Source organism: Pagrus pagrus (assembly GCF_965226575.1).
Source record: "Pagrus pagrus genome assembly, chromosome: 16".
NCBI lineage: Eukaryota > Metazoa > Chordata > Actinopteri > Spariformes > Sparidae > Pagrus > Pagrus pagrus.
In genome coordinates this window covers 5,497,929-5,511,312 of record NC_140200.1, presented here as the reverse complement: position 1 = coordinate 5,511,312, position 13,384 = coordinate 5,497,929, and the positions used below count along the sequence as shown (strand labels likewise).

At 43.1% G+C, this 13,384-nt stretch overlaps 1 protein-coding gene across 3 annotated transcripts in view; it reads right to left on the bottom strand.

The window, feature by feature from the left end:
- evlb (Enah/Vasp-like b) overlaps nt 1-13,384 on the bottom strand; it is a 48,496-nt gene that overhangs the window by 12,780 nt on the left and 22,332 nt on the right. For all 3 annotated transcript variants that reach the window (XM_084377932.1, XM_084377930.1, XM_084377931.1), the window contains exons 2-3: nt 2,977-3,145; nt 1,853-2,030 (exon numbers count right to left, since the gene is read on the bottom strand). In XM_084377932.1, the coding sequence (XP_084234058.1) occupies nt 1,853-2,030; nt 2,977-3,145 (347 nt within the window). The remainder of the gene's footprint in view (nt 1-1,852; nt 2,031-2,976; nt 3,146-13,384) is intronic.

The window sequence follows — 13,384 nt, the reverse complement described above, 5'->3', positions numbered from 1 at the left end:
ACCGGAGTAAGTCTTTAAATAAACCTGGCTGATGAAGCGCCGTAATAGATATTCTTAGATGTGATCGGTCACGGTGCATTTAATCCATTATAATTGCGCTCTGACACACTTGACACACGCTGCCTCATTATAGGTCAGCATTTGTATTCAGTTATTAAGTGCTGAGGGTGCTGTGTCATAACTTATTTTCCAAAGTGCCCAGTAGAGGGAACTAGACTAGGTGTCAAAGTGAGGCTGCTCTTGCCATAATATCACAGACTTGCTGCTCAGTTTAAGGCTGGAAACTCTAAAGCAGACATATTATGCTCATTTTCAGGTTCATGCTCAAAAACACACCAGTTTTCTCATACTGTCCAGGTCTGCAGCTCTGTATTCCCCCTCTGTCTGAAACGCTCTGTTTTAGCTCCTGTCTCTTTAAGGCTGAATGCTCACTCTCCTCTGATTGGTCAGCTCACACATGCCTGACCCAGCACTGCTAACAACAACAGAGCAGCTGTGCTAAATCAATGCTTATGTACCAAACTAGCTGCTAAGTATTAATTATGCAAAAGCGTGACATGGTGATGTAGTGTGATGTCACAGAGTCGCAGGAGTAAAGGCGGGACTACTGACGAGGCGTTTCAGGAGCAGTGTTTGCTGTGGGAGAAAGGAGCTTCTCTGAAAAAATGGATAGGCTTCCTCTAATTGATCTAAAATGACTGTTAAACTTAAAAAAACTCAGTTTCTGGCTCGATGTGAAGCCAGAAGTTTATAAAAACAATATTAATGAAGTGACTGAGTCCCTAAAAGCATAACTGCAGGGAGCAAATTGCCCAGTCAACCTTTTTACCCGTTATGGACTATGTGATTTAATTTATACGCACTCTCCTGCCTCCACTCTGGATGCAGCTTTAGAGCGCTTCAATGAGAGAGAACGGCGCCGCATACTGTTTTTCTACAAAGCACTTCTTGGCAAACTACCAGGATATCTTTAATGTCGTCTTAACTGTAAATCAAGTAAACGCTGCGCTACGTCTCGAGACTGTTTCCTCTTCGAAAATCACAACGTCAATACTGAGAGTGGGGAGCTGGCTCTCAAACACTGCCACTGCTCCACACAAGAGGAAAACCATGTTTTGTAATCCGGGCTTTCTCGCAAAAGACTCTGCTCTCAACGGCGTTCCCTGTTTTAAATACACGTTATAATAAATATACCGATGGTTCACCCACTCAGGTGTTTCCACTTATTTTTAGCCTCCTTGCAGGGGGGCATGTACAGACTGTGCTTGACTGACATCTTTCCGACCGTGTGATTAGCTGTGTTGCCTCTGTTTGGGTGGGAAAAGTGACACATTTATTTATAATTTCCATCGGTTTGTGAAGTTTTATGCATAGTTTCAACCAACTTTAATCGAAGCAGATGTCTCGTGAGACGGAGAAAACACGTGCGGGTCTGCAAGCTTCATATTTACTGCTGTTATTTTCCACCACCAGCAAAACTACATTGAGCAGTTACTACTCTAATATGATTTTTATAAAAGGATAATGACATGAACTAGAAGCTGATGCCCCACATGGCAGAAGAAGACGTCAGGAAGCTGTGAACTACAGTGTAAGACGACATGTGTGACTTGGCAGCAGCGGTATAAATCAGTCCGCCATTGGCTTCCTGCTGCACTCTGAGTTTCCGCTGCATTATTGATGTGCTCCATATTAATATTTCGTTGGATTTCTAAACTACTGCGTCAACAAAACAAGTGTGTGAGGAATAAGAAAAGTTGTCTCTCTCTGTCGAGGCCGGCTCACCTGACCCCGACATGACCTATATCGTTTGTCACAAAATGTTTGCGTGAGACACCGAGGACAAACACACCTCCATCCTGAGCGCTGAGGACGTTGAGGGCGAAGAGCATGGCGTTGGAGAAGGTGGTGGCCTCCTCCTTGCTGGCGAAGTTGAGGCCATAGACCTGCCTGGCGTCCCGCCACTGGTGGAAGGTCGGGGTGGCCTGGTTGTACTTGAGGCCCTTCACTATGGAGTAGTTGATAACCACCTGTGAGAGAGGAGGAAGAGCATTTATCTTAAAAAACAACAAGATTTTTCTTCTTTCTCTGAGGGATGATACGCATCTACAGACGGCAGGCCGGGAGATAAACACACGATCGCTGTTCTCATAATGTTACTGGCAGAAAAAGGCCTTTAAATGCCAGAGAATTGATGGCCCGGCTCTGTGTTTGTGTTTTGTCATTGAAAAACACATTCAGAGCCAGTGTTCAGCAGCTCAGCTCATAATAGACTTTGGATTTGTCACCTGTCACAGGTTTTATGTGGCTTACATCATGAACTGTGATCTGGAGCAAACACAGTCGTGAAAAATATTGCCATCGGGTTTAAAAGGTCGGCTTTTGTTTTACATCACTCATACATGGTGGATGCATGACAACGTTTCCAAGCAACGGAGAAAATAGATTTTAAATAAAGGCAGCACTCCTGTGTTTTATTTATCTATTAAATTATTACTTTATTTCTTTATCTTTATCTCCATTATGTTACTTTTTAATTTGGTTAAGCCCGCTATCGTGTCACGTAAAGGGCGCCGAGTACTAATGAGTGGTTTCAGGGGGCTGATGGAGGGGAAGAAGGAGTCAGTCACGGCAGAACGGGGAAGGATTAGTGCTGCTAAAGACCTCTAATGAAACACTAGGGTTCATGAACACACACAAACACACACACACACACACAGACTTTGACCAACACAAAGTGTTTGTTTGCACCTGTTTGTGTCTTAAACCACCTCTATCATCTCCTATTAAATTCTCCTTCACCGACAACAATTACATCTTGCGTGTTACTTCAAAAGAAATCTCACAATCCCAATCTGAACAGCCCGAATGCTGCAATCCTCCCACAGAACGATGAAATCTCGCTCTCTGGTGACTAAACATCAACTCCACCTCTGCTCCGACTGTCCCACACGCCGTCATCGTCTGTCAGTTTACCTGCTGGTCCTGCAGTTTGACGCCCACCACTCTGAAGGTGTTGTTGGCAGTGTTGTGGTAGATGTTGATGCGGCTGAATCCCTGCTGTCCGGGCTTGATGGGCACCCACTTCTTACTGGTGTCATCGTAGACCATGACTGAGGCCCTCGCCTGGCAGATACTCTGCTCGCTGGGGGACAAAGGGGAAGGACAAGAGACGAGGGAGGGAGTTAGTTTTGTGAAGACCCTTTGTAATTTCCCACACATACTTTCAGTAAGATCAGAGGAGAGTTTAGCAGCGTGTTGTACATGGAGATGCAGAGAGCTGCCCTCATGAGGTTACTGTGTGTAGACGTACTGTACATATAATTATGATGTTCCCTCTATGATGGAGTTCACATTCTCTGTGAAATGACCTTTAGTGTTTCAGACAGACCTCCACTATTATGGAGGTATGAAATTGCCAAAATCAAAAACAAATAAATAAATAAATAAATGTCTCAATAAAAAAAGTTATATGCCATTAAATGCACCAAACATAATCTGAAATATATAAAAATACATGTGAAGCAATCTAGCAAATGTGACTTTTGTATTAATTCCCCTATTTATTCATATTTCCATTGAATCTTAAATTTTATATGCACTGCTGCGTCATTATGCTAATGAGGTGGCTGTCAATCAAAGCGTGTCATAATTAGATACGTAAAAAAACGTAAATACATTTGAAAATGAATATGTTAATAAATCAAATGGATAATTAAATGGGAAAGTAAGAAGAAAATAAGTGTATTAATACAAAAACAGATAAATAAAATAATAAATAAATAAATATCATATCATATATCGCTGCACTGTCACAAAGTATGAATTTGAGATACAGATGGGTCATAAGGTAATCAGAAGATAAGAAAAGCAGAAAAACCATGTGTATTATGCATAAAAACATTTTTCTTTTTAAAAATGTCACACTCGTTAGTGGTTGAAGCGTTCACACCTTCGTGCATCTGTAAGTTCCCCAGAAGAAATTGATCTGAGCAGCTCTCAGCTGACAAATAACAACTCTGCAGTGTGCAGCTGCTGCCGGGTCAAATCCTCCTTTACCAGCAGCCACTGATGTCACTGATGTCACTGCTGCTGTCTATTTGTCAGACGATGTAAGTGAGATAATTACAAGACAACAACTCAGTCTCCTAATCCTGCGTTACACTAATGGTCTAATCCAAATGTAATCAAGCGCTTGTCCAGCATCTGTTGATGTCCTTAATGAGAGGCAATCGTACTGTGTGTGTGTGTGTGTGTGTGTGTGTGTGTGTGTGGCCTCCAGTGTTGTGTCTGCCTGCTCTCCCATCTGACTGCATTCATCAGCCGACTGCAGCTCTGACCCTCTCCCTCTACATTCGCCCTCACTGTAACAAACACACATCGACTCTTCCATGTGTTTTTCTTCTATTTTTTTTACAAACGACAGAAGCCACGCGCTGGATTGCGACAGAGTGACGAGGAAAAAACAGAAGATCAAGGTGGAAGTGTGTGAGGAGGAAAAACACAGAGGGGGGGGAACAGAGAAACATTTTTGACTTGCAAATGAGATTAACGAGAAGAGTCCCATCTGTGTCTTTGCCTGTTTGCCAAGCTAAAATTAGTGGATCAACCCCTGAGGCTGAGTGAAAGAGCTGCGTCAGAGAGGAGAGGAGGAGGGAAAAGTCTTGGCTTGTAGAGAAGTGTGTGGACGCAGCATAACGTACAGCGAGAAACGGTGCGGTGCATCTTAAAGGATGACACTTAATGGATATGATACGAGGTACAGTTTGACTTTTTGGGAAATATGCTTCATTAATTGATATAACTCTCATGTTTGTACAGTGCGAAGCTGGGGACAGGACATGATTAGCTTAGCTTAGCTTAGCTTAGCATACAGACTGAAAGCAGGGGGAAACAGCTAGCCTGGCTCTGTCCAGATGAGCGTTGTTGTTTGAACTGGTGTTTTTTAGCCACACAAACTACCACTACCATGCAGAAACCACTTGGTTGGGGTTAGAAAAGAACTGATTTAGCACAGCTGCTCTGCTGTTGTTAGCGGTGCTAGCTCAGGCGTGTGTGAGCTGACCAATCAGAGCAGACTGGGTATTCAGGAGGGGGGGAGGCTGCAGATAATGACCTGATAATAACCCAAAATAAAATTATGAACCTGAATATGAGCAAAATGTGTCTCCTTAATCAAAAATGCATTAAATGTAAGTTAAACTACTTTAACAGGGTACCTGGTTATCTGTAATCTATTACATTTCAATAGTAACCTCTCCAACATTGCTACTAAGCAAATGTTGCTATGCTAACACGCTAAAATACGATGAGGAACATGGAAAACATCTGCTGAACATCAGAATGTGTCATGCTATAGCATCGTTGCTGGCATTAGCATTTAGCTCAAAGGGCCTCTCAGAGCCGCTGGCACGGCTGCAGACTCCGGCTCCGTTCCTGTTTGTGTACAGATTAAACAAATGTGTTACAAAGTGTTAATTAGTGAGCTTTGTAGGTCTTTCAACGTTCCCGCTAATCGCCTCCAGGCTCTAGTTCTACACTTAACATACAAACATGAGAGCGGTGTTGATCTTCTCGTGTAATTCTCTGCAAGAAAGTGAGGAAGCCGATTTCCCGAGTCGTCAGGCAAGATTTTAATGCATCGATACTCTGGTATAGAAATGACTTTGTATGCCAAGGTAGCATCCCTAATTGCTCTCTGCAAGCTGCTGTGCCTGACTTGTGCACGCATCATAAAAAGCGACCTATCCTTTCTGAAGATACTGTAAGTATTCATTAAAGGAAAGCAGCAGACTCGGATAAAGAAAATAGCACCAGCTTTTTCTTCTTTCACTTCAAAGCACACTGAAAGGAGAGCAGCAGGAAGCAGCTGAAACTTGTAGGACTAGAAGCCATTGAAATAACACACACACACACACACACACACACAAAAAAGGAAAAAAAAGCTCTATATAATACCCTGCTGCATGCATTTTAAGCTGGCGGTATAAATAACTTCCTCCCAGGTCTCCACACTCAAGTTATCTCACATTAGCCTTTTTTTTTTGAGGTGCACACACACTCGAAATCAGCCCGAGCACCAGCAGGGCAACGATGTGTTTAATTTATTTTCTTTAACTTGTCGACTCTGTTAATTTTTAAAAAGCCGTTCTTGGCAACCAGCTGAAAATGGCATCGAAGGCCCAGAAGCATGAATAAATGAGGGTTCTTGTGCTAAAAGAGACTCGAGCAGGGGGGAAAAAAAAAACTGGAGAAGACAGGGAGAAGGAGATGGAGTGGTGGAGAGAGAAAGAGAGAGGCAGGAGCTGTGAAGGAGCTGAGGCGACAAGAAAACAAGTTTCTCTGACTGACAGTTATGGGACGCACACACACACACACACACACAAACACAGGAACGTATAGTGAGGATCGCTCCACGCCACACTCGTTGAAAAATTAACAAACGCTCCGCAGGACATGAATAAATCAGATGCTTCTGAATTCACCTTGACAGCACACGCTCACATACGGACGCGCACTCTAAATGCCATCCTCTCCGGTCCGTTCGTGGCCGGTCTGCGCTGCAGTAAATCCAAGCTGACAGGGACAGACAGAGAAATCTCAGAGAGCTTCTCAGGAATCGTCCTCCACAGAAACGGTCCAATCACACATGCGGGGGGAATCATGCACAAGTGTAAAATGTGCTCGCTCACCTTTAAAAACCCCATCCTTACTTATTAAACGGCTATTGGGCGTGATGACGCACATTTTGGCTTCGCTCTTATGTTCGTAACAATGAAACTGTTGCATTTAAATCCAGCTCTCACGCACAATCTCATCCCTCAATGACTTCGAACATCATAACGTAACATTGACAGTGCAGGCAGAGGTGACTGTAGGAAGCATCTCTGACCTTCTGAGTTAAGTTTAGGACTTTCACTGAAGAGATTGGGGATCATGTCCTGTTTATTATACTGTTCACTTCTTATTTTCTGTTTACTTTTGGTTTTCTGTCCCTGTTTGGTTAGGTTTAGGCTGAAAAAGTACTTTGTTAGGTTTAGTAAATAGACTCTCACAATTTTAAACGTGTTTTAAAGGATAACTTCATAACTCCATGATCATATTCTTCAGTCTTTTCCCCTGAGTTGCTAAGCTATGACATCACAAAAACACAATTGGTCAGTTTTAATTATGGTCCTGGAGTAACACCAACATGGCGAGAACAGATCGTGCGTGATGGATTCGCTCTGAACTGAAAAGAAGTCATTAAGTAGTGGCGTTAAACAACACACCACACCGAGTGAAGCTCCTTCAAGTCTCCCAGAGTGACTCGTCTAATTTGTTGCCTAAAAGACTTTAACACTAAATAACATCATGTTGTCATTATTCAAATGTTTTGCGCCGGCCTCTCAGCGTCCAACCTCTCGAGTTAATAGGTCCGTGTGTCTGTCTGAGGTCAGATTAACGAGGGTCTGTAACGAACACATGAATTATTCATCCACACTGCTGCGTGTTCGCAGGGTTGAAAAGAATAATTATTGCTCAAAACCATTTTTTTCCGCTTTTCCGTCTTCCTCCTACGAACTCCTGCACACACAAACACACATCCAGTGTACACAAGCACACACATCAGCCCGGGTTGTCCTCCTTCAAGTCTCAGGTCATTGAAAGGTTAATGGGATGGCCGCTACGCCCAAAAACTTTGCCTCTCTCGCACACACACAAAACAAAAAGTTATGTTTTCACACAAGTCTGCAGTAAACAGCTCAGTGTTTTGCATTTCTTCCATCATTGATGAGGCTACGACAGTCTGCTCACACCTGGTCGCTCCAACCGGCAGAGTCAAGACGTCAAAGCGTTTCGTTCCCCTCTCTCTATTTCTGGCGGCAAACTTCCTGCCTGCGCTAAATTTAAGCTGCTGACGTCATTTCTCTGATCGCAGATGAACAGCACAGCCATGAACCGTCAGAGATTTTGACTCACGCAGGAAACCCGGGTAGAAAAGAGCACATGCGTATGCAGAGGAGAGAGAATTATTGCTGGAATATAAACATAAAACCTCCCCAAGCACGAAGCGTAATTAGCACTTTGATCCTCTCTCCTGCTGATGACTTGCCAAAGAGGGAGGTGGAATTTAAATTTAGCACCATATCTGCTTGGTAATGGCATTTTGCGCCGGAGCAGAGGTGGAAATTCCCACATTTTCACATAATTTATTGCTGCTGTGTGAAGCGGTTTTTCCGTCTCTGACGCAAGAAGTCATTTTCTATTCCGAGATTTCATTGAAACCACTGAGGGGCGAGTGTTTCGACTCTCTGAGCGGATCTCATTCATTTTTCTGTCTGTTTATATGAATCAGCACCAGCCAGAGGGCGAGTGGGTTTGTGAGGAATTTTAATATCTGCAGCTCCGCGTCAAGTTAAGAGCGAGTTTGGTGGCTGCGTCTGTAACGTTGACCGTGTTACTGTCGCTCCGTCCTCTCGTGAACGTTTGCGCTGCTCTTTCCTGTCACCGTGTGAGTGTTCGCACGTGTCAGTCGCAGCCCGTCTCTTACACTAATCCGCGCTGTCAGACGGACCTCGCGTACGTCTCGGTCCGCGCAGCAGGCGGCTCTGCGGCTCTTACACCACCCTGCAGACATCACAACATCAAAGCTATTGTGCTGCTCCACTTTTCCGGGGCCGCTGCGCTCGAGGCGAGCGGTGCGCCGACAACAAAGGAGGATCGGCCCCCGAAATAGAAACGCAGACACACACATCGCTTGCATGCAAATTTTGTGCGTGTACAGTCACAGTGCAGATTAATGTTGTTCGGTTACGCTCCACTTTGTGTGAATGAGGACCGCAAAGGGAACCAAAGTACAGGAAGTGACTACAACCAAAGGATTTAGTCTGAAACAGCTGATGTTAGCGTGGGGGAGAATATTAGGGAGTTGAAATTATTTCCCACAAGGCAACATGATCATACTCCTCAGTTTTACCTGCAAGTGTGCAAAATGTAAACTGTGCCCCCCCCCACCCTCATACATGTGGTGCCCTTTTAATTTTTTTCGCCCCGGTCCCTCAAACATCCTGAGTTCTCCACTGGCAGAGACAAGGACACACAATATGCATCTCAACTGGTGTTTTTGCCAGTTTGTGACACACAACCTCTGATTACAATCAGTTTTATGTGTTGCCAGCAGTTTGCCAGGCTGAAGGTAGAGGAGAAGCCTTTTTTTTTTTTGGATATGTTCAAATATCACAACATTGACCTTTTCAGAAAGATGGTTGAACGAATGAAAGAGGTAGGCTGTTAGTTAATCGGAGGATCGGAGCCTTTCTTTATCGCCTGTAAGCAAAGCTATGAATGTAGTTTAAGAAAGGATGTGAAAATCTGCTGGTTGCTGCACCAAGATGAAATGTTAAAACATCAAGATGCTCACTTCTCTTACTTCTTAAGAGATTGCCGTCAACCAACCAGAGATTATAACTGACAAACTGAGCCAAAGGAAACTAAATAGAGCAACAGGTGTTTTTATCTGTGATGCTGTTTTTTATGTTGTGAGGTCCGACTGTGAGACTTCATCACTTCCTCGTCTCATATCTGAGCGATTTTGACAGAGAGCTCAAGATGAAATCAATCACGATCCATAATTTAGGATCCAAACAAAAGCTTAAATCAGACACAAACTAACTATCAAGGCCATAAAACGATGCAAAAAGCACATTACATACTGTGAACCTGGAATAGAAACCAACTCTTCGGCCTGTTTCTGCAGGTTACGGAAAAGAAATACACAATCCAGCCAACAAACTAGCTCACAATGTTGTCCCTGAATGGAAAGTTGCCAGTGGGCAGTCATCAGGAGATCAAAAAAATGGCCTAAACTGATTTAATGGATTAGCTTATCCAGTGATGCTACTGCCAGAACAAGAGGTTAACACAAAGTAAACCCCGTGTGATGACACATCACCGAAGAGACGGAAAACAACATAAACACAACTAAACATCACTGTGGACATCATTATACCAGAACGCATTAAAACAGAGAGACGACAGGCTACAGATTTGAAATATAGTGAAGAAAATACACTTTAACTGAGCAGATAAATGCACGTAAACACAACAGCACTCACACACTGCCCACACCTGATGCATGACACCACTTCACCTTGGATAATTGTAGTTAAATGGCAGGTATGCGTACTGTAACTGAGTGCGCTCAGTCACCAGTGAAGGCGACTATAAAATACACACACAGAAAGAGAATAATCGCAGCTCTTATTCTGAAATTTAAATGTGTGTAATCTGTAAAATGAGATTTAGATTCGAGGGGCCGTTGCTGAGACACTCGCATGTGATTTGCAAACCAAATATTGGATCCTCCTCTGAGATTTCGAGCAGAAAAAAGCCTCAGTTCAATCATTACAAACCACAGCAGCGATCCTGAGACTAGACGAGCAGCTGTGTTATTGCCAGACTTTAAGATTTAGATCCAACATTCCTGGTTAATATCACTCTCTGCTGCTCTGGTGGCTCAGCCGGCTGCGAGTTTGGGTTTTTTATCTTTATATCTCTGCTTTCATATTCATTGGATTTTAAGGAGAGTGGTACTTTAAGTCCCCACGAGTGAATAACAACGCATAAATTCAATTTACGATGTGACAGTTTTCAGCCAAATGCTTTTAAAAATCTTTATTTTTCTCTACTACTGCTGCTGATTCACTGATGTAATAAAGATGTTTTTTGGGTTTGTGGTTCAGTGGCAATGAAAGATGAGAGGAGAGGATCACATAAAGTGCCTTTGTGTCCCGCAGTCAGCTGCTTAGAGGGAACGGCCAAATCCCGAGAGTTAGCTGGCAGAACAATCGTCACCGCAAATTGTTTGTCTTTTTTGTCTAACGCCTTTTTTACTAAACGCTCTCTGTTTTCCTAGACGGGATGAGAGCGATGGAGAATCCTCCGCCTGCGAACCGGCCAAGACGGGCTGCGCAAGCAAACTTCTCGTGTGCACGCAAGTGTGTGTGTGTGTGAGCATCTTCTGCATGAAACATCAAAGCTGCATAAAGCAGAGAAAGAGCAGCTGACAGCTTAAACATTTATAAGCGTGCCAGGGCAAAGCTACATTAGCAATGAGACTGAGCCCGAGCTAAACCTCAGATTTCATAGAAAATGGGATAAATTGTGCTAAACCGACACGTAATCCAACCACAGGGGCCAGTTGGCATAATGAGGAGCCACTTTGGTTAAATGACATTAATTTCTGCTCCCATTTGAGTCTCCAAACAAACTTCTATCAGCCGTTTGTTTCACAGACCACTACACAGAAGGAGTTTGTCCCAGTTGCTGCTGCTGTGAAACTAGAGCTTCGCCGTGTTGGATGTCAGCCATGTTTGCGCTGCAGAAATGTTCAGACAGTTTGCTCTTCTGTAACTTTGCAAGATGATCAAGAAGTTTTGACATGCGAATGTATTCCCCGCGCATGAAGAATTACACAACGAGGAGTGTGGAAGGGCCTCGCAGCAGGCGGCAGCGCTGAAAAGGAGGTTTTAAAAGAAATACTGTGTGGTTTGAAGAGGCTCTGTGGAGCAATATGTAGCAATTTATGAGTATTAATCAGTTTTTTATTGGCGGTATTCGAGTGGATTGTAACGTAATATGAAAAATAAGACCCTTCCCGTTTCTCTCAGTTGTCTATACAAGCTGTCGGACAATTTAAGTTGTTTAATGCAGCTGGACTGTGGTTTAAATTCAACAGAGCCCCTTTAAATACAACAAATATAAAATGTCCTAATATGTTAAACAATTAATGACTTACTGGCAAAAGCTTTTCTGTTCCAGTCATCAACAATTGGTCTATAGCCACGGCTACATTCGCCTTAACAAACTATAGCCTTTTTACAACGGTCAGCTGAGCTCTGCAGGACACAACTGCCCTACGGAGCTTAGAAAAGGCAATAAAATACAAAATAAAAAGGCAATATACTCACTACAATTACAAGTTTTAATTAAACTAATACAGTCCAATATTCATACATGAATGGAGCTATGGTCCCTCCCCTGTGAGCTACCACGGAGGATTTGTGAGTTTCTTGCCCTGTGGTTGAATTTAAAACAAAAAAACATCATGTTTGTAACAGTAGAAAAAACAATGTTGTTATTTTGTTGTGATAATACATTAAAAACTTGGTACTGTGGTATAAAATAAAAAAATCTGACCAAGTTCACACTATGATACAGTATTTAAAATCATACTTCCAGGAATACCTCAGTTCATCCCAACAAGGAAGGAGCAAATAAATAAAAATGGCATTACAGTGTGTGTGTGTGTGTGTGTGTGTGTGTGTGTGTGTGCGTGCCTCTTTGTTTCTGTCCCATGATATAAATCACTGCGTGTTTATGTGTGGAAGCATGTTTATGCGTATATCCGTGAAGAATGGTCTAGGAGAAAGTAAACTGTGTGGCTGGTTTGCAGGCCGGTTACATAAGCGGGCTGCTTGCTTGCGTATTTGAGGTTTTGGTGGTGAAGGGTGGGGGGGTGGAAAAAAAAAGTGAAGCAGGGAGAGTCAGAAGAGAGAGAAATGGGCGAGCGCTGACAGCAGACTTTCAAACAGCCTGCCGGCTCTCATACAAACAGTTATAAAACAAACTGAATTGCTCAACTTGCAAAGGAAAAGTCTAAAAATAGCAGCTGGCCCCGGCTGAATTAGGTTAAGAGTTGTGTAGACGTCGTCCTCACTCACTGCGAGCTCGTGGAAACGTTATAGTCGAGGACGGTCGTAGGTCTCCCACTGACTATTAAACAATGGCTCACAGAGAAGCTGCGGCGTGACTAGTTGTTATTGTTAGACATGACGCTGCACATTAGTACCCAAAATAGAACGGCGGCTTTAAAACTTCATCTCTACGGACCAACAGTTTTAAATCATCTCGCTCTCTGGCCCAATTTTTGCAGGCTATTGTGCAAGTTAATCTGGTGCACTGTTTTAGACCACTGACACAGTTACAGGGACATTTCCTTCAAAAGCAACACAGTAAAGCCAGAAAATAGCAATTTAAAAGGAATATACCAGAGTTAACGCATGTTTGAGGCCAGGAAGAAATTGCATGAATGGCAACGTGTCCACCGCTTTGCTCCAGGCAACATATCTCAACAACAATTGGTCTGATTGCCATTAAATTACGGTTAAGTTATGGTTCAGGAGACTTGGATGTAATACGCTAAACATTTATTGAAGCTTGATCAAGAAGAACAGGCATAAGCACTGTTAAACACCTGCTAAACATCAGCACGTTAGCATTGTGAGCATTTTAGCATGTTTGTGTTAGTACATTCAGTCCAACAGAGACGCTAGCGTGGCCTTATACTTGTTTAGATTTGATGAAAGGTGTGACTGGTTTCAGTTTATGTCGATTTTGTGGA